The sequence below is a fragment of the Lycium barbarum genome, chromosome 5 (genome assembly GCF_019175385.1).
Source record: "Lycium barbarum isolate Lr01 chromosome 5, ASM1917538v2, whole genome shotgun sequence".
NCBI lineage: Eukaryota > Viridiplantae > Streptophyta > Magnoliopsida > Solanales > Solanaceae > Lycium > Lycium barbarum.
In genome coordinates, this window is record NC_083341.1 from 14,485,530 (window position 1) to 14,507,917 (window position 22,388).

At 35.4% G+C, this 22,388-nt stretch overlaps 1 protein-coding gene across 1 annotated transcript; it reads left to right on the plus strand.

Annotated features, from left to right (window-relative positions):
* The first annotated feature begins 424 nt into the window (after positions 1-424).
* On the plus strand, positions 425-17,342 carry LOC132640537 (uncharacterized). The gene is made up of 14 exons (XM_060357151.1): positions 425-928; positions 4,329-4,405; positions 4,891-5,049; positions 7,576-7,789; positions 8,265-8,351; positions 8,440-8,579; positions 9,480-9,560; positions 11,597-11,661; positions 12,966-13,141; positions 13,733-13,863; positions 13,948-14,035; positions 14,818-15,031; positions 15,293-15,399; positions 16,209-17,342. Exons 1-14 carry the CDS (start codon positions 761-763, stop codon positions 16,704-16,706), a joined length of 2,205 nt encoding a protein of 734 aa, XP_060213134.1. The 5' UTR covers positions 425-760; the 3' UTR covers positions 16,707-17,342.
* Positions 17,343-22,388: the final 5,046 nt, after the last annotated feature.

The window sequence follows — 22,388 nt, forward strand, 5'->3', positions numbered from 1 at the left end:
GAGTTATCTACCTCTATGAGAATGGAGCAATAAAACTTTTTTTGAGAATTCAAGAGAGACGATGAGTTGAACCGTGTATCATTACGATAGTTGTTAAGTGGAAGCGTTGTGATGTATGCGACAACAATAACTCAATATATTTATAATTATGTTCGAAATCACATAAAGATAACTTTTATTTTATATAGCTATTTGTGCAATAATTTCTGTGCTTGCATTAGGTTAGATTGTTTAAATCATACCCCTTAGGGTGCAGATTTTCTCCAAACCCTTTTAACGCGGGATACTTGGTGCATCAATTTTTTTTTTTTTTCTGTAAATACCTATTGGTGCAATAGTGCAAGTACTTTATTAGTAGTATATTAAGAAGCAACTTCTTTAGTACAAATGGGGTATTAATCTATAGGTGACGCTCCCAATTTGTGCTTAGTGAATCCACAAAGCACTATAACCCAACCCAACGTCTACCAAAAAGTACAACACGACGCGCACGTCACATCCCGCTTACGTTAGAAGAAACTTAGACCAGACGTAAAGAAAAGTCAATCAGCGCACGTTAGCTTACTACCGCTTTAGTACCTTCTTCACCAAATTGCCAAAAAAATCACAGACGATCAGAAGGAAAAAAAAATAAAAAATTACAAAAACTAGCAATCGCAATCACCGATCACTTCCTTCTGACCGTCCGATCAACTTTTCCGATCAATTCACAATCAATTACAACATTAATTGCGATTTCATATATTAAAATTAATTAAAAATGTGGGTGTTTTATTTGATCTCGTTGCCTTTAACCCTAGGCATGGTGATTTGGACACTAAAGTATTTTTCTGGACCAGAAGTACCTCGTTACGTGTTTTTTACAGTTGGTTATACATGGTTTTGCTCTATTGCCGTTATTATTCTTGTCCCTGCTGATATTTGGACGGTACATTTTTATTATTTCTTCTTTTATTACAGCATTTTAGTTCATTTTATTTATCTAATGTTTTGCTGAGTTGTTTGTTAATTTGTTTAGTTGTTCCTTTTTGTTTCAATTTGTTTGTCTGGTTTTGACATGGAACGGAGTTTAAGAAAGTAAAGAAAGACTTTTGAATCTTGTGGTCTTACACTAAACATGCGAGCTTTATAAGGCCGACCACTACATAAGCCGCTGGCGGAGAAAGCTCGAAGTAAACATACGTAGAATGTACGGAAATGCAATTTAATTTTATCGTCTTGAACATGTCATGTGGGATGTTGAAATTAAGGGGTTTCCAAATTTAGAAAGAGGCATTCTTTTTGACACGAACTAAAAAGGAAAGTAAGACAAGCAAATTGTCATGTGGAAAGTTGAAATTAAAGTACTTTTCTAGTCCAAAAGTTCCTCGTTACGTGTTCTTTACAGTTGGTGACCTGAGTTATTACACTGGGTATGTTATTGTTGTTTCTTCCCTGACTTATTACGTTTCTTCAGTTTAATTTACATTAGATAGGAAGATATGGAGGTCGAGGATTAGGGTAGAAGGGTGGTTGGTAACTGAAGAGGGGAGGGGGGTACCTGGACTGTAGTATTTATTCCGGTCTTTTTTTTTTTTTTTTTTAACCTTTGGTCGTAGTACTCAGTTACGTAGTCACTTATTTTTTGATGTGTATTACGATTGCATTTGTTTTGTATCTTGCTATTTTCTTTTGAGCCGAGGGTCTATTGGAAACAACCTCTCTACTCCACAAAGGTAGGGGTAAGATCTGGGTACATCCTACCCTCCCTAGGCCGTAGTTGTGGGATTACATTGGGTATGTTGTTGTTGTTGTTGCTTGATAGACTAGAATAGCTAGGAATTTATGTGGACTTAACTAAGATATAGAATAGAATAAAAGCTAAGGAGTTATATAGGCGATACAGAATAGTTGGGATTAAAACCTAATTGTTGTTGGTACACTTTAGAGAACCTCTCATTTCGTCTTAGAAGATGAATTTTGGCACAATTTTGCTGTTGCTACTGGTCTTTTAATACGGCTTTTTAGTTTAAATTTATTTAATGTTTGTCTGGTTTGACTTGACACGGGGTTTAAGAAAGTAAAGAAGGACGTTTGAATCGTGTGGAAACTAAAAGATATGTAGAATGTACCAAAATGACCTTTAATCTTTTGATCTTAAACATGCCATGTGGAAAGTTGGAATTAAAGAGTTGTCAAAAAGGAAAAGAAGCAAACCCTCAGGGGTTGGCCTGGTGGTAATTGACTTGAGCCTTGGGGTTTGCTCCCTTTCAAGGTCTCAAGTTCGAAACCCACTGGGTGCAAACAATTTCTGAGGGCCATCGGACTGGGGTAAAACCCTGAATTACCCGTGGTGCACTTGCGGGAAACTCCTTGCCGAGGGCCTGTGCACCCCCGGGATTAGTCGGGGCTCAAAGAGACCCGGACACCCGGTGCTTAATAAAAAAAAAAAGAAGGAAAAGAAGCACTCTTTTTGAAACAGACTTAAAAAGGAAAGTAAGACAAATAAATGGAAATGGAGGATTACGTTTCATCATTTTAATTTTGTTTTTGGAGTTGGTGAGGGACGAGGCAAACCTAAAACTAGTTGTCTTGAGAGACTAGAATAGCCGGGAATTAATGTGGACTTAACTAAGAAGTAGAATAGAATAAAAGCTAAGCAATTATATAGGCCATACAGATTAGTTGGGGATTAAAGCCTAATTATTGTTGGTACACTTTGGAGCACCTCTCATTTTGTCTTAAAAGATGAATTTTGGCACTATTTTGCTGTTGCTACTATTTTTTAGTCTGAATGCTCTTTACTGCTTTCCTTATAGTTGCCATGTTTTCTTCACTGCCGTCTTTCCTTCTCATAACTATTTTGATTTGCTGCACTTGAGCCGAGGGTCTTCCGGAAACAACCTCTCTACCTGGTCAATAACATACCCAGTGTAGTCCCACATGTGAGGTTTGGGAAGGGTAGGATGTACTCAGAGTGTCGGAGACCTTAAAGGCTAATTAGGCGATATTTGGTGTTGATTAGTTGAGATAAAACCTAATTGTTGTCGGTACACTTTAGAGCACCTCTCATTTTGTCTTAAAAGATGAATTTTGAGATATTGGAATGAAGTAGGTCCAACAGGGGGGGTTGTGTGGACAGTACATTCTTCTTCTAATACGACTTTTTAGTTTAAATTCATCTGATGTTTATCTGGTTTTGACTTGGCATGGAGTTTAAGAAAGTAAAGAGGACTTTTGAGTCTTGTGGTCTAAAACTAAAGATACGTGGAATGTACCAAAATGCCCTCTAATCTTGTGGTCTTAAACATGTCATGTGGAAAGTTGGAATTAAAGAGTTGTCAAAAAGGGAAACATGCATTCCTTTTGAAACAGATTAAAAAGGAAAGTACAAGCAAATTGAAACGGAGGGAGTGATGGTTAAGGATTTATATGGGTGATATGGTTTAGTTGGGACTAAAGCTTAATTGTTGTTGGTACACTTTAGAGTACCTCTCATTTTGCCTTAAAAGATGAATTTTGAGTACTAGAATGAAGTACGTCCAACCGGGGGGGGGGGGGGGGGGGGGAATGTTGCGTGTGGAACAGGTAGCTATTTCAAGTCACTGAGGTAGTTCTGCTGGGGTTTATGACGAATGGTCTTTCTCATCAAATGTTTAACAGTTTTAATTCTAATAGTTAATCAGTAATGTGATGAATACCCTTGATTCATTATGGTTCAGTTTCGAAGGCTTTTTTTTTTTTATAATTCTGTATGTTGCGCATGTTGATGGTACACTTTAGAGCTCCTCTGATTATGTCTTAAAACCTGAATTTTGAGTACTGGAATGAAGTAGGTCCACTGAGTGTGTGTGTGTGTGTGTGGGGGGGGGGGGGGGGGGGGGGATGTTGTGTGTGTGGAACAGGTAGCCCTTTTTGAAATAATTCTGCTGGGGGTTATGAGGAATGGACTTTTTATCAAATGTTTAACAGTTTTAATTCTAATATTTAGTCTGTAATGTAATGAATAACCTTGATTCAATGTGGTTAATTTTCAAAGACGTCTTTTTTATATTTCTGTATGCTGTGCATGTTGATGGTGAACAAGTCTTGTTCACGAAACTAGTGCATGTGTAATGGGATTCTGGTTGTCTGGTTTCTTGCGGTAGCTGAGTTTTGAAAGAACATATTTGGCCACCTTCTTCTAGGCTTCTAGCTTGTGTATGGATTTTCTCTGTATCTAACAACGTTAGGAATGTTACGAAGTTTAGTGAAATTATTGATAGGTAAAAATGTTGTCTTTGATGTAAATATTCGTACAAAAGTATATGATGTTTACTTTATGCTGATTTTTTTGTCTTTTTGTTAAGACAATCATTGGGCATGGTAACGGAGGCATATCGTTCTTTTGGAGCTGGTCATATTGGAGTACATTCCTACTCACATGGTATGAATGGACTTCTATTTATATCTGTTTGCTTCTTGAGGTGGATCTGTTGATATAGCAAATGCCTATACTTTTTGTGCTATTTCATATATGTTTTCGGATGCTCTTTATTTCAGTCTGTCTGGACAGTTAATTATCTCCACGACCAATTATTGCAATATAGCCAACCTCAACTAATGTGTTGATTGATTGACTGGTAGGTACCGCATATTGTAATCTTCCCAAAAAATGTGAATTTAGAAGCTTCTCTGAAAGAAAATTAAATTACATAGATTCTAGATCGCTTCACTTAACCTTTTGCATTGTTGTTTGTTACAAAGAGCTTTGTGTTAATATTTGTGTCTTAGGTTTGCAACACTCTCTTTTGCTGTAAGCTGGAAGGCAACTACTCAAATATCATATTTTCCAATTTTCTCTGGGGAGCGATCTCTGATTTCACATTTCTATGATGCGTCTAACACACATCTATTTATATTGTCGAATAGGCTCGTGGTTCCCCTCATTCAAGGTTATGAAGATGCTGGAGACTTCACACTTGTAGAGCGATTGAAGACTAGCATACATGCCAACTTGGTCTTCTACGCCATCTTGGGGGTTGTAGGCCTTCTTGGACTTATTCTCCTCATTACGATGCGGAAAAGTTGGTGTGTCCTTTTTCTCTAAACATTTACTCCAGATGTTTCAACTTATGTGTTCTTACTTTCCTTTTTTAGTCTGTTTAAGAAAGAATGCCACTTCCCATATTTAGTAATTTTAATATTCTACATGGCATGTTTAAGACCACACGATTTAAGGGTATTTTGGCACAATATACACATCTTTAGTTTAAGACCACAAGATTAAAAAGTCTTCCTTACTTTTCTTAAACTCAGTGCACAATCAAACTAAGACACATAAAATGAAACAAAGGGAGTAATAGTTAATCATAGACGCGGGTTCCTTTATTACATTGAGCTGCACTCGGTTTAGATATTGAATTGGATGGAAGAGCTTGGTCTCTCATTCTTTTACCTGACTTATATTGGATTGATCTAGCAATTGGCTGCTATTTCGACTGCATGAACACACTATTTTTGGGGTGGCGAGTATCATCAATTTTTTCCGAAAGTTCTATTCCAATGGAAAGGGATCCATATTAAGCTCATCTTGTTAGTTCTTACCATATGACATAGTCTTAATTAGTTGTTGAGGATGTATAAGTCACCTTGAAAATTATAGAGCACAACTGTAAGACTTGTTTATGGTTGCTAAATTAAAATTTATTTTACTTTACATATGAGACATAAGTTTTAATTAGTTCTTGTCACCTTGCTGTGAAAAATGTAATCAAAGGCACCTGGATTTCTGTCTCCAAGAAATTTCCTCATACTTTGTTATCTCTTCGATTTCCGTAATCAAGTATGCTTTCTGCACCAACTCTGGATTTCTGTCTCCCAGGAATATTCTGATGCTTTCCATTTCAAGAAGTTTTCAAGTGCTTCTGATTTCCTCCTCTCCATGTTGCCAAAGATGTGTGTGTTCCATTCAATCAGCTTCCTTTTAACATCTTGATTTTGCTGCCTGGTTTGAAATCTGTTCTCCTTGTTACTTCAAAATCATTCCATCAACTTCTTACCATGTCTATAATACCTTCAGGTTCCAACCACATTTTTTTGAATTTAAAGTATGTCTTTCTACTCTCCACTGCCCTTAATACAACATTAGAGGGCTATGATCTGACACTACTTTTTGAAGCGAAGATTGTTTATGTATTTGAAATTTTCGTCACATTCGGTCGAGAATAAGAACTTATCTATTCTTGAGGCTATGTCTGACTTGCCTCTTGACCACGTAAATTCTGCCCATTTTGAGGAGGATTAACTAGTTCCATTTTTTTTTTTACCATACTCCTTGACAATCTCTGGTTGTTGTTTCTTCATGTGTGTATCTTGTCACGTTGAAGTTAGCACATATAACCGAAGGTCCTTTCCTGATTTCTTTTATTCCTGCTAGTTCATCCATACCTCCTTCTTCCCTTTCTTTTTATGTGGTGCATGAACTCCTGATAGTTGCCAATTATATCCTGTATGTGTTTTTTCAAACTTGCATGAAACAGAATATTGTCCCTTAAGACAATCCACCTTTTCCAATTCCTTTTATCCCATTAGACTATTATTCCACGTCTAATATGGCATGCGTCAAAAGCCTCGTATTCCGCTCTACTACTTGCCTGGATTTGTCTCACCTCTCTATCGTGCCATATAGCCTTCTTAGTTTCTTTACAAACAAACAAGTCAGCCTTCCATTGAAATTTAACCAATCAGGAAAAATAAAATAAAATAAAATCAGCCTTCCATTTTTGCGTCAAGAATTTAACAGTCCTAGGTTTGGAAAAGTCATTAAATGTCTTATGTTCCGACTTAACATTTTCATCTTTGTCGCAAAATTTTACAACTCTGTTTCCTATCTTCTTTGCTGCCTGTCCTACTTTTGTAGTTGATGTGAAACTCCAAATCTTCAATTTTTTCCTCCCTTTTGAGTTTTCAGTCTGTTTGATAGTGGAATTAGATTCCTCCAGGTTTCAGCCCTTTTCTTTTCCATTCTCCACAAGAGGTCTAGGATTTCTTACTCGAAACCAGCACATTTTACTCTCACCACTTTCCTCACTATAATCCAGTTTCTTCTAACCCAATTGAAGTTTTCTGTTCTTTCACCGCTTTGCCAATTCTTGAATGAAGTTGTTGTCCTGATTCAAGTAGTACATTGTTTTATGTCCACTGTTTTCTTGATTGAGGCTTCATTTGAATGAAGTAATAAAGGGAATGACTGTAAAGGGAATAGAGGAGGAGCAACTAAAGGTGATGTGTCCTGGGGAACACGAGAAAGGAGGGAGACAGGAGGGGACAATGGAAGGAGATACGGGCTGTTATCCAGTTCATTATTTACTCTGTCCGAACCAGATAATTCGGCTTTGCCCTTCATTGGCATTATCATAGCTTTGTCTTTCATTGCCAGTCTCCTCACATCCATTATTGAACAAATAAATCCCAAATTGTATCTGTTGCTTATTGTATTTGAATGATTAGAGACCGAATCTTGTCAGCATGTCGAAGAAGCAACTCAACCATAGCATCTTCTATTTTATGATTATTTTAGTAAATATTCCCTGTGTCCATATTTCACAATGACAGGGATGGTAATGTACTGGGGTTTGCTATGGCATGTTCAAATACTTTTGGGCTTGTGACTGGCGCTTTTCTTCTTGGTTTTGGTATGAGTGAAATTCCAAAGAGCATGTGGAAAAATGCAGATTGGACAACTCGTCAGAAGGTGCTTTCTCATAAAATTGCCAAAATGGCTGTGAAGCTTGATGATGCCCATCAAGAATTATCAAATGCTATTGTGGTAAGTCCGGCTTAGGATTTCTGGCTTAGGATTTTGCAATTTAGTTCAGAATATGCTTGCTAACTTGTTCTGTGGGTTTGGGCTCATTTCTGACTCAAGTACAGCTTGCATTTGACATGTAAATCTGATTTGTCCGTTTTTGAACAATTTTGATGAGTGCAAGAATTTGCAAATTGTATTGTAAAAGATTTTTGTTTGTTACTCTTATGTTTGTCCAGTAAGTTATATTTTTTGCCCGTTGGATATTTGATAGGAGTGAGCCGAGGGTCTACCAGAAGCAGCCTCTCTGCCTCACAAAGGTAGAGGTAAGGTGTCTGCGTACATCCTACCCTCCCCAGACCCCAGTTGTGGGATCATACTGGGTTTGTTGTTGTTGTTGTTGGATATTTGATAGGAGTAGGAAATAAATTACATCAGTTTAACTGGTTCTCTTCCCCTGCACTTGCGAATTAATGGGCATGGTGAAACTGATCAGGTTGCTCAGGCTACATCGAAGCAGATGTCCAAGCGTGATCCTTTGAGGCGTTACATGGATGTTATTGATAGTATGTTAGTTCAAATGGTACTGCTCCTTTTCCATTCCCTTTGAACTATACTGCTTCTCCTTTTTTTTTCCTAAATACATGCGTGATATTTCATTTCATTTACAGTTTAGGGAGGATCCATCTTTCAAACCGCAAGGGGGTCAATTGGGGGAAGATGACATGGATTATGATACAGATGATAAATCAATGGCAAAACTTAGGCGTAATCTTCGTATAGCTCGAGAGGAGTACTATAGATACAAAAGGTAAAGTCAATGCTGCATGTCAAGTTGTTCTTCTTATACACCAACTTTATTGTGCCTTCTTGCACTGCTTGTATTCTTCTATACTTTTTTTTTTTTTTTGATTTTTGATAAAGGTATCAGGAAAAAAAAAGTATAGAAGAATTGGTTCACATGGACGAGCAGTGCAAGAAGGCACATGAACCTATTCTTCTGTACTTGTTATTCATCAGGAAAAGAATCCTTGTACAGTGAAATTTATTATCCACTAGTTCAAGAATAAGCGTCAGATCCAGGTCTACTTATTCCTTAAAGACATGTAGTATGCAAATATACCGGGTCATGTAGAATGTCGAAGAGCACAGGGCCCTTTTCGATAATATCTTCTAGTTCCTACTGATAACAAGCGTCTGTTACCTCCGTAATGAAATCTATTACTAGACTTCAAATGGTCTTTTGTTGTTTTTAGATTTTTGGAGTTCACAATGCCTACCCATTGGTACAGATGTTTGATAGATGCTTGTGGAAAGCTGTTCTTTTGTTCTGGCTTTCACCTTTGGTACTGATTGTTTACAGGTCTTTCCCTTTAACAACATTTTATACATCATGGGCTAAAGATGGATACTGTTCTTTAAGCTTCTGAATGAAGCTAGAATTAAACTTTTGACGCTCATGACTAACCACTTTGTCCTGGTTTTCTATGCCCTTCACTGGCTCCTATTTTGCTTGTTATATCTGTGTTTGAAAAACGTCGATTATATAAAACTCCTTATTCTGCAATTCTTGCTAGAACTTTCTTTTGTATCCACATTTTTTTCTCAGTATGTTTCAGCAACATATTGGTGATGTCTCATTATCTTCTGTCTGTAGAAATTTAATGCTTTCGCCAGTGGCCAACTGATAACTTTATCTTCTAACATGCAGTGAGTATTTGACATGTGTAACAGAGGCTCTTGAACTGGAAGATACAATAAAGAATTATGAGCAGCGCGATTTAACTGGTTGGTATGTGTTATTATTCTACTTTTGAATTCTGGTAGCTGTTCTATATTTATCTTTCGAAACTATTGTATACAGAATTTTCAATGATGTTGTGACACGCAATATGGAGCGATGAGAAGCGATGGGTTATCGTTTCTCATTGGTAAAACGATACGACTTGAAAGAAAAAAAGATTGAAAAAAAAAAAGAAAAAAAAAAGAAGAGAAAAAGTAAGGTGGGTAGCTATCTGAGAATTAGGAATGTCTCTGGTCTGCAACCCTTGTTCTTCTTCTCTGGTTTACAACTGCTCTTCGTTAACTACTTCTGTTTATCAGCTTCTCTCAATTTGCTCTCTTTCATTTCACAATGAGCTTTCTTCTTCTGGTGAGCAAGTTGTCTCTTCTCGCAGCTTTCAATTTAGGCAGCATTGTTGTTGTTGGCATGCAAGTCCTATTCTTTTGCTACTTCTGCTTCGTTGTGCTTCTCTTCTCTCTTACTCCTTTTTGATTCTTCAAAATTTGATTTATGGGAAGATTGTCTGGAATGAAAAATGATGCATCTAAATCTAGTTATTGGTGCAATTGCTAAAGCAATTAGGGATTGTACATAAATACCCCCCAAAGTACTCTTTTTCAGTTACGACTTTAAACTATGCAGGGGTCCTAGTACCCTTAGAACTCATTCGAAGTGGGTATTAAGAACCCCTTTTTAGCCCAGCTGGCATGGTTACACCCCTATAGTGCATGAGATGGAAAGAAAGTTACAACTTTCTTTTTTATACAACATTTCTCCCATTTAAAATATTTTTTAAAATTATTTATTTTCATACTCTTTTTTATTTATTTTCTTCCTTCTCTTTCCTTTTTTAATTGGTTTTCACTTTCTGCACCACCACTGTCCTTGTAACCACCATAGCCATCACTATTGACCTTTGTCCTTCTCTCTCATTCACACCACCATTCTGCTGCCGCCACAAATCAACCATTAAAACCAAAGCAGAAGGAAGCAGAAGCTGTAAAAAAGGTAAAAAGAAAGAATTTTTGTGCGCGTGTGTGTGTGTGTGGGGGGGGGGGGGGGGGGCAGGGAAGGATATGGATGGAATGAAAAAAAGAAGAAAGAATTTTGGGGATCGAAGATTGAACAAATGGAAGACAAAATAATTGATGGTGGTGGTAGAGGATTGAACTAAAGAAAAGAAGAAATAATTGGGGGGTGATTGGAAAGAAAGGAATCAACGATGTTTTGAAAGCAAATATGAAAACATGCAACAACATACCCAGTGTAATCCCACAAGTGGGGTCTGTGGAGGGTAGAGTATATGCAGACCTTAACCCTACCTCAGGAGGTAGAGAGGCTGTTTCCCATAGACCCTCGGCTCAAAAGAAAAACATTTCAAAGCATGTCGGAAAAAGAAATAGTGGCAGTGAAGGATCCATGGCAAAATACTATAGACAACATGTCAAATTAACTACAACAAAGTAATACGACAAGTGAAGTACAAGAAACAGCAGATATTATTAGAAATCGAAGGGCAAAAAATTACCCGAGTAATCTTACAACACTAATATAGAAGGATAAGCGACACAACGCTCTACTACCTACAAACCTTCTACCCAAGTCTGAAAATATACATGTATTGAAATATAGATGTATATCTTTTTTGGCTGGCTTTTGGGTGTAGACTAGAAGATGTTAATACAACAGATAAGATCTTTAGGAGTCTCTTTTTCTTTCACTTTTCACTTCTTAAAGCACTGATTTCAATATTGACAAACTATATTTGGCTTTTTAAGGATAGATTTTAAAAAAGAGGGACTTGTTTGGTAAGGGGATAGTCTATTGTCGTGAAATGAAATCTTTTTGACATTTTCTGACCTTTTCTATTTTTTGCCTTTATTACTCTCTTTTCTTTTCCCTCTTCTTCTGCTTTAGTTTCCTTTTGCTTTTCAGTCCTTGACATTTTTGCACAAGAGTTTGAAACTCCAATTATTTGCAATAATTTGATCTAAATCTAGTCCCTTTGCTGCTAGATTTTTACTTTAGTGTTAAAATTTATGCAGGAAATTTGTTTCAACCTTGAGGTCTGAAAGGGCTGGAACATTGGGTTCCTTCTTTGACACAACAGGTATTTTTCAAGGGTCATATTCTGTAGTTTATATATCTGCGGTAGATGGATTCAAAGGAGGAGCATTGTCACTTATAGTAGTCCGCATCACTGCTTCATAACTATACTTGAATTTTTTGATGATGACATAATATGCTATAATTGGATTTTCTTTTCTGGTTGGGATTCTCCGATTGAAGTAGCTAATGTTATACCAAGAGAACCAGTGGAGGAGGAGAGGAGAAGACATCTGAGTCCCTTTGCTGGTCAGATAATAGTAGACCTTGAAAAAGAAATGTTAGTTAAGCGGTTATAGACCCAAGCCTTGAGCCAACCACAAAAGATTATGTTTGAATGTTGATATATACCGTCTTTCATGATTTCATAACTTCTAATCTGTTCCAGTAAGCTAGAGGTTTCATTCCGGACTCCTTAGTTTGTTTGAGCTAAATGAATCCAAAAACACATAGAGGGGGCAGATTTCCATTGGTGCATTGTTTTTTTTTTAATAACCGAGAAATCCCTCTGGTGGATGGTTTGAAACTCTTTTTTGTTTTTTGTTTTTTTGGACAGTCTAACTCGGTGGATAATGAGCCCATCCATCTTCCCTTCACTTAAATACCAGGTTTTTGTGAATAAATGTTATCAAAAAAGAAAAAAATACCAGGTTTTTGTCAGCGCAGGGTTCAACTGTGACATATAACAAGTTTCGCTCTTACCACTAGACCAAAATCCTGGGTACAACAATATTGCATTGTTAATCAAGACAAACACATTGAACTCTTACCAAGAACTGGTCTTACAAAGTTGGCACGAATGTTATCCCAAACATAGTAAATTAGCTACAAGTATGCTGTAAAAGAACTAGGAACAGATACCAATGTGCTTCGTCATTTAACTAAATATGCAGTTATACTCTAGTAAATAGAGTACTAATTAGACAATAGGAGTGATAATTCATGCTTGAGTTTTTTATTTGATCATTGGTCAGTCTTCTGTCAAAGTTATCAGGATTGAGGACAATACCATTAATGACATCCTTAGCTTTGGATACCCTCTAACCCACATGAATAGAAGGATTTGGACATATGCCTTGCAGAGTGTGTCGATTATAAACAATAGCGACTACTATGCCTCAATCGCAAGTTGTTGGTTATCCAACTAATGATTTGTTTGATGGTGTCTTGGTTGATCGTTTATTCTGAGTCATAGCTGGCTAATATGTAGTCAAGTATTTTATTTTTTGAACTATTAGATTTGTCATATAAGATCTGCTTGTATTTGGTTTCTCCACTTTTGGAATAAAAGTTTACATTCTTTTCCAGAATTAATCTGGCGATGTGTCCTGCGGAAGCAATTACAGAAAGTCTCAGCTGTAATTCTTGGTTGTATGTCAGCTGCTATTTTATTAGCTGAAGCAACTCTATTGCCCAGAGGAGTTGATTTATCTCTATTTTCCATTCTTATAAAGTCTGTTGGAGATCAAGAGGTTCTTGTTCAGGTATTTTCAGACGATTTTGTTCTTATATGGAAGTTCTACACTTGCTCGGGAATGTTTCTAGTGTTTCTAGCATCTTTTATCGGATAATCATGAGGCATGACATGCTAATCATGGTACCATAAAAATTTTGGTTTGGGGTTAACTGCTTAATAAGTCATGTTTCTTACAGTTTATTGGTCCAGGCATCAGCTTTTGCAATAGCTATACTTGTGTCATTATTTGTGATAGAGATTCTACTAATTGTTAAAATGTAACAAAATTGCTTATTAAGGAGGTTGTAAGAACTTGATAATATAGTCATTTTTTAATTGCTAGAAAGAGGTATTATTTGTTCTTTTTTTAATATAACAAAAGGAGCACTTATGATGTCTTTGTAGTGATTATACCTTATAAAAAAAATTGTCTCTGTAGTGATTACTTTGTAGCATTTGTAATTGATATTACAGTTCCTGGACACTAGGATGTTATTATTTAGGAGTCATCCTACTTTTGTCAATGTTCTATGCTCTTCTACGTGTGTATGTCTTCTTATGCATCTTGAACATTAAATACAATCTTCAGCTTTCAAGCCAATCTGTCCTTATTTTGCAGGTGTTTGCTTTTCTGCCACTTATGTATATGTGTGTCTGCACCTACTATTCACTGTTCAAAGCTGGAATGTATATGTTTTACTCATTGACACCGAGACAAACAAGTTCAGTGAGCTTGTTAATGATTTGCTCGTAAGTTTTTCCTAGTAATCTTATTACAATATAAGAAATTTGGTCTCCTGTATTAATTTAGTGTTTCCTCAATGTACCTTGCAGGATGATTGCTCGTTATGCACCTCCAATCTCATACAATTTTCTTAACCTTATTAGTCTAGGCGAAAACAAGAAAACCATTTTTGAGAAGGTGAGTTTATGGTCAGCCTCAGTTTAGTAATCCATAAACAATGATGGTGAACAATTCTTGAAGAAGAAAACTGCAGTCTTCGATGCGTTTTTTAACAACATTAGTCGGCAAGCATTCTTCACTTTTATTCCTTTATATGGTGGTCTAGGATAATATGTAAATGATGCTAATTGATACTAAAATACTGTGGTTTTCTGTTAAGCTGATTCCTGATTTATGCTGACTGTAACAATGTGAATATGGTATCAAACAAACCATTTCTACTTTACCAGAATTGCATAGACTTCTCCTTTGAGTTCTAGGAGGTTTTCTGAATCCCACCTATTAATCAATAATGCCAAAGAAAGGGTAAAAAGGAGAAAATCATGCCTCGTCTATTCCTCCAAATACCATTTGCCCTTTCCTCAGCCGACCAGCAAAACAACGAATTCAACCACAGATAACCTTTCCCCCAAGGGGCGAATTGGAGTATGAAGTTGTAGATTACCACTTCTTTACATGCCAAAGGGAACTCTGTATTTTCAAATTGGGAATGATGCTTTTGTAATTCTGACTTAAACTAAGTGAAGGGACTGCAGTTTGGCAAGGTAAAAGATTTTGTCCTTGCCATGAGTCCAGAATGGTGGAGAATGTTCTCTTCTCCCATATGGTATTGTTTTATCAAATCTGTATTTGGTTTGACTCGTCAACAAACAAATAAGTTTATTCACTGGGCATTATATGACTCGTATCTCCTTTTATAATTCATTCCCTTTTGCTTCATGCTTTATTTATGATTGCAGCGAATGGGAACTGTTGACAAGGCTGTTCCTTTCTTTGGTCAAGGATTCAACAAAATTTACCCACTTATTATGGTTATATACACACTGCTAGTTGCAAGCAATTTCTTTGACCGAATAATCAGTTTTCTCGGGAATTGGAAGATATTTAGATTCCAGTCAGAGAAAGACGATATGGATGGTTTTGATCCATCAGGGTTACTGATCTTGCAGAAAGGTAAGCAGGTCACTGGAAATATTATTTTTATCTGTTCCTTTTCTGCAGTATTTTTGTTGGAACGCGAGTTTGTGGTCCACTTAGCAGCTGGAACTGGGCCGTTAATTGCTTAATGTTTTAGTCATCTGGATATTGGAGTATTAGTTAGTGTTGAATTGGAAGTAGTAACACCTGCTGTTTAGCTATTGACTTGCAGCAGTTTTTCAACAGTGAACTGAGTATGTTGCAAAATGTTGATGCACCTATCTTTAATCTTTGCAGAACGAAGCTGGCTTGAACAAGGACGCAAACTTGGTGAACATGTTTTACCATTGGCAAGGAATTTCAACACTATGACAGTGGATCTGGAGTCTGATGGCAATGCCATAGTATGTGATTTACCTTTGAGCTATATTTGGATATCGAGTAGCTCAAAAATATGCATTTAGAAATTCTCAATAAGGGAAAGGAAGAGATGATATTTCCTTGCTTGCATAAGTTGATTGGAAAATGAAGGTTGGAAAGAAGGCAGTGGCTGTTTTCAACTTCAAAAGTTTACTCTTGATTAAAAAAAAAACTTTCCTTCAAAAGTTTATTAACATCTGCAGGAACTTAATTTGAAGAAATTCTCTCTTAAGGGAGACCCTATAATTCGTTTATCCATATATTTCCTGCTTCCCAAATGCAAAAAGAAGGCAACAATATTATTTTTGTACCCCTTCCTTTTCCTATTTGTGTCAATCAAATTATAGCTCTCGTTGTTGTCTTTTCCTTGAGTGTTCATCACAAGGGCGAATTTAATGTACAAATTACGTCTTCAGCCGAAACCATTGGTTTTGGTTCATACCTTGTGTTTGTTAAAGATCCTCTAGTAAGTACAAATAATAGATTTCGAACCAAGTGAATCAAATGGGTTGTGATAGAATTTCGAAACTCGAACTCATAAGGTTCAAGTAGTTCATCCCCACATGCTTCACCACATGCTTTAGGTATGCTTAGTTTCTTCTGTTCTTAAAGTGTTGAGATAAACCGGTGAATCCGGTTATCGTGAGGAGAACTGCATGTAACTTTTATTTTCTTTGCATGTAAAATTTTATTTCTAATCACTAATGTCTGTGACCATGTCCTGTCAAGTTATCTAGTCATATTCAGTTACTCGTCATGTTTCAGCCTATTTACATTCACTTAAAAATTTCAGGATACAATTGAATTGAAGGCATCCATGGAATCAAGCAAGGACAGAGGGAGTTCTTCAAAACCTTTGAAGGATGAGGCCCGTAGGTATTCAGGGAGCAAGGAAGCAATTAGCAGCAAATATGCTGCCTTCAGGGAACAGGGCAAGCTAACATCTAATGTGAAGCCAATGGAGGATATAGGCTCTACTAAGGTCTCTTTACTTGATTCTGCCAGCTCTCACTCTGGCAGCACAGTAGCAGCTCCATCAGGTTTGGCTGGAAGATGGGCATCAATGAAAGCAGGTTTCCAGACCTTCAAAACAAACATCGAAGCAAAAAGGTTAATTCCACTACGTCAAGTTGGTGAATTTATTCCTTTACGCCAATCTCAGGATACGAACGTCTCTCGTGCCTCCTCATCCGACTCTCTTGATGAGATATTCCAGAAATTAAAAAAGCCTGCTACGGAGAGTGGAAATTACAGTGATGATGACGATGATGAGAGAATGCCCAGGAGCTGATACTGTAAATTGCTTCCGTTAGATGGAATATACTTGTCGATAACTGTAGAAATCAGGAAGAAAGAGCCAACAATGTGTACAGTTCTCTGAGAAACTATCAGCTGCTTACTCATTCTTTACAGCTGACCTTTGATGTAGTTGAGGGGCTGTGTATGAAAAGATAGGAGCCAAGCAACTGGCCAGAAAGTGATTCCAAGATCGTGCAACGGCTCATGGCAGAACTGTAGGTTATAGGAAAGCTGAAATACAAATCCAGTCCACATTGATGAAGAGAAGTCATGTAGGTCAGTGTATTCAACTTTGTTTAAGTTGATTCTTGTATAATTCATGTACTGCTAAATTTTGAGGGTGTCGATTACATAATCCATCAGAATGATTCTATAAAATTTTGGTCTGTCACATTGATTATTGACAAAAGGTTAGATATAAAATCCATGAGTACTTCCTTATGCATGAAAATACCTGTTAATTTAGATGGACTAATTCAAGGTTTAAATTGGAGTCACAGCTTGATGTGGTTTTGTAATTTTTTTTTTTTGATGGAACATGTCCCATGAGAATTATTTGATGAGAAAATTTCTATAACATGTAAGCACTTGAGTTTTATTACATGCAATCCATAATGAATTTGGGTTACATCCAAAGTTATGCAATATTGCATTGATTCATGTAAGAGTTGGATCAGTCCTTTAAGACCAAATGCATTGATTTGACAGAAACCAGACTTTTCTTAATTAAAATATCTATTTATGTGGACTTTCATTTCAAGTCCAAGGCTCACTTGTTACTTCACGGAATGTCAAATGGTATAGCGTGCAAGTCAAATTTTAGGCCAATGATGTCCTATCGTATTGAAGTTTATCAAGTGTTCAAGTGAGGAGATGCTTTGACGAATTAGATATGTATAATAACAAGCTTGACTAAGCTTCTGTGAAATAGAATTGTTTTTGTTTAATTTTTTGATTAAGTATTTATCTTTGAGAATTTGGCCAACCTTTTTTTGCTATTGATGTTTTTTGAAAAACAGGGGCAGAGCCAGAATTTTAAGTTAGTGTGGTAGTAGTCTTCCTTAATAAACAGGTACTCCGTACCTATTTAAGTATAAACTTGTGTTTTCAATTATGTTTCAACGATATATTTAAATTGGCTTAATACCTGGATGGACCCTTAAACTTGACATGTTTTGTAAGATAGACATATAAACTTATAAGGTGACCAGATAGACACTTAAACTTACTCAAAGTGTATTTTTCAAGTTTTTCAGTTGTTTTGAAAATAAAAACTATATTTTTCAAACACTCACAATTTTCATGGCCAAACAAGCCCTAAATATATCACAATTTTTTTTTTTTTAAAATGCAAAAATAAGGCAAACGCATATACATGAGACTATAAATGTGCACTTAAACCAATAAATACTCGCTAATCGCAATTTTGCAGCTTTCAATTAACTCGGTTTTTTTTTTTTACACTTGAATAATTAAAAAACAATAACTTTAACCAATAAAAATCCTTAAAAAAAGAAATTTCAAATTAAGAAATTTCTTTTTTTTAAGGATTTTCTTCTCGGCTTTATAGTTTTCTTAATTTGAAATTTCTTTTACACTTGAAATACTGAACTTAGAAATTTCTTAATTTGAAATTTCTTTTTTTTTATGGATTTTTATTGGTTAAAGTTATTGTTTTTTAATTATTCAAGTGTAAAAAAAAAAAACCGAGTTAATTGAAAGCTGCAAAATTGCGATTAGCGAGTATTTATTGGTTTAAGTGCACATTTATAGTCTCATGTATATGCGTTTGCCTTATTTTTGCATTTTAAAAAAAATATTTTGTGATATATTTAGGGCTTGTTTGGCCATGAAAATTGTGAGTGTTTGAAAAATATAATTTTTGTTTTCAAAACAACTGAAAAACTTGAAAAATACACTTTGAGTAAGTTTAAGTGTCTATCTGGTCACCTTATAAGTTTATATGCCTATTTTACAAAACATGTCAAGTTTAAGGGTCCATCTAGGTATTAAGCCATTTAAATTCAAATTGAAAGTGTTAAGTGCATTTGAACTCACTATCCGAGGCTAGGATTATGCCTGTCAACCGGTTCCAACCGGAACCGGACCGGGAACCGGTTAGGAAACCGGCCGGTTCCGGTTCCAAAACCGGAACCGCCTAACCGGTTCCAACCGGAACCGGACCGGGAACCGGTTAGGAAACCGGCCGGTTCCGGTTCCAAAACCGGAACCGCCTAACCGGTTCCGGTTTAACCGGTTTTAAGGTCCAAATCGGAACCGGTCCGGTTTGGATTCGTTAAAATATTTTTTATTTTTATTTTTTGTATTATATATATATATTATAGTATTTATTTGTATATTGTAGGTATATTTACATATGTTATACAATTTTATAATTAAAGTTTAAATATTTACTGACTAACAGCCTAACAGCAAGTCAGCAATACAGAATAGTGCTTTTCGTACACATATATATGTATAACTTACATATACTTATATATATGTAACTTAATATATATATATATATATATATATACTATATGTACTTATATATATGTACTATATACTCTATATACTTATATATATGTATAAGTTTACTATATATACAATATATACTTAATATATATACTATATATATATATATAATATATATACTTATATACTATATATACTTATATATGTGTATAACTTAATATATATAGTATATATACTATATATACTTACTTATTATATACTTGTATATATGTACTATATACTATATATACTTACTTATATACTATATACTATATATACTTACTTATATACTATATATATATACTTATATATGTTTAAGTATACTATATAACTTAATATACTTATAAGTATATTCTTAGTATATTTTAGGTATATTCCTAACTTAATAAAAGTAAAAATATGAACACAAGTAAATAGAAGAAAGCTCAATGAGCCATATATTTTATTCATTCTTGGATAACGTTTATTTACAAGTTGTATTTTTTTTTTAACTTGCAAATAATACATGAGTTATACAAAAATAGTAGAATAATAAAATCACCAATTTTGAACCATTTCGTTAATTTCCCCCACATCATATTCGGTCATGGAAATATCTTCAAAGTCTTCCATTTGGTCCGGTCCACTAGCTATCAAATCTTCAATTTCTTCCTCTTCGCCTTGCTCCGCTTCTGAGTTTTGGTTGCGTCGCTCCGATCTAATCCAATCTCGAATGCACACTAGTACTTGCAAGCTAAAGCCGGATAATGAATGTCTATGGTCTCCAATTTGCTGTCTTCCTTGGCTAAATGCGCTCTACGAAGCCACGGTTGATACTTGAACCGTAAGGATATCTCGAGCCATTCTTGAAAGTATCGGATAGCTTGCCTTGTACTTCTTCCACCATGCTAAGACGTCCACCTCATCCAGTTGGCTGATATCCACATTTGGCTGCATCAAATAAAAGTTAAATTCATCAAAGTTTGCAGTAGAAGAAGAAGTAGGCTGTGAATGTAAAACTTTTAAACCCGACAAGCCCTTTTTGCTACTATGAGAAGTAGTAGGGCGTGGAGCAACTGGTGTAGCACGTTCTTCCAAACTAGAATAATGAGTAAAAACTTTTCTAAACTCATCATCAATAGCGAGATCGGCTTCAACTAAAGATGGTTGAACTCCCTCTTCAATTTCTAAAAATGTATAAATTTGACTAACCAAATTTTTAGTATAAGACACTTTTAAACAAGGATTTAAAAGGGAACCCAATATAAATAAAGTTGGGATGGGAAAAAAATACTTCTTAAATTTGATTATCATTTCAAAAATAGCCACTTGATAATCGGGTTTATATTTATACTCTTGTAAAACTCTAGCTATTTCCGCTAAGTAGGCTAAAATTCCGGTTACCGTGAGATAGAATTGTCTAGAAAAAGCAAGAGTTGCATTATAAAAATTTTCTAAGAGTTCAATACATTCTTTAACATCTTTCCAATGCCTATAAGTTAACCAATCCTCACTATCAATATTATATTTGTTGTGAACTTATTGTATGGGAATCCTATACTCATATGCTTGTTGTAGCATAATGTAAGTGTAGTTCCACATAGTCTCAATTTCTACTTGAATTTTCCTAGGTCTAAGGTTATTTTCCACACAAGCATTCTTAAAATCTCTAATTCTTCCCCTATTAGCATTACAAAAAAGAAACGCAACAACATTTCTAACTTTTTGAACAGAATCATCAAAATGCATAAGACCATCTTTAACAATTAAATTTAAAATGTGACAACTACATCTTACATGAAAAATATTTCTTAGAGGAGGGTTTATTTCTCTTTTTAAAAGACCAATTGCCTTTGTATTATTAGAAGCATTATCTAAAGCAATACAAAGTGTTTTTCTATAAATGTTAAAAAATCTCATTATAGTAGACATTGAATCGGCTAAAATTTTTCCATCGTGACGACCTTTTCCTTCGTCGTATAAAAAAGCTATAATTCTTTTTTGCATAACCCAGTTGTCATCAACCCAATGACATGTAATAGCAAAGAAATCTAAATGGTTAATACTAAGACCCAAATCAGCGGTAAGACAAACATTACAATTTAAAGAATTAAATACATGGCGCAAATAAAATCTATATTTTTTAAACAAATCTATAACATCGGCTCTACAAGTACTTCTAGGAATACCCTCAAATAACGGGTTATAACAACGTTGAATGTAAGTAACAAACCCTAAACCCGAGGGAAAGGAAAATGGTAAACAATCATAAGCTACCATTTTAGCTATTTCTACGCGTTCTTTTTTCTTGTCATACTTAAAATTTCTACCGGTTCGTGGGTCTATCGTCATTTGAATCCCCCCCACATTTGAACCCGTTTGCTCTCCCCAAACATCCATATGTTTGGTTCTCATATGAGCATTTAGTGTACCCGTTCCACCATCCTTACCAGTTCCTTGCTTAAAACTAAATACTTGTCCACATAGGGTACATGTAACTGATTGATTTTCCCTATCCTTAGTCATAAATTTCCAAACTTTAGCTGTTGGCCTACGAGTTCTAGGCGGTTTGTCTTGTGTATGTGATTGTGCAGGACCTGTATCTCCTATGGGATTTTCGGGGGGTTGTGTTTCATCATCATCATCATCTAAGTCTTCATTAAAAGTGTCGGTAAAATGTTGTTGCATTGCCTCATGACCTAAAAGTGGATTATTTCCACCAACATCAATACCTAAATTAGGTGTTTCTTCCACAAAAGTTTCCTCATTAAGCGCACCCCTAACAGTACGACTACTACTACCGGCACCACGTCTTAATCTCTTTGACATTATTAAATAGAAATAATTTAAATCACAATCAAATAAATCACAAGAAAATAAATTACAACAAATTAAATTGCTAGAATTAAATTGCGTAAATTAAATTTCAAAAAATAAATTGCTAGAATTAAATTGCGTAAATTAAATTTCGAAAAATAAATTGCTAGAATTAAATTGCAAAAATTAAAGACAGAGTTGGAACGAAGGTACCAAATTGCCGGATTAATTTCCAACAAAGCGAAGACGACTAGAATTGCAAATCCACCAAAGCTACTTCGGATTGTTGCAATATCACCAACTCCACCAACAATATTATAATTGCAAAATTAATAATTGAAAGTTGAAACTATAATAAGACTTT

Coding starts and splice junctions, on each gene's coding strand:
- LOC132640537 (XM_060357151.1), top strand. CDS start 761: ATGTGGGTGTTTTATTTGATCTCGTTGCCTTTAACCCTAGGCATGGTG. Junction 9,561..11,596: donor CAGCGCGATTTAACTGGTTG/GTATGTGTTATT, acceptor AAATTTATGCAG/GAAATTTGTTTCAACCTTGA. Junction 13,142..13,732: donor ATCAAGAGGTTCTTGTTCAG/GTATTTTCAGAC, acceptor CTTATTTTGCAG/GTGTTTGCTTTTCTGCCACT.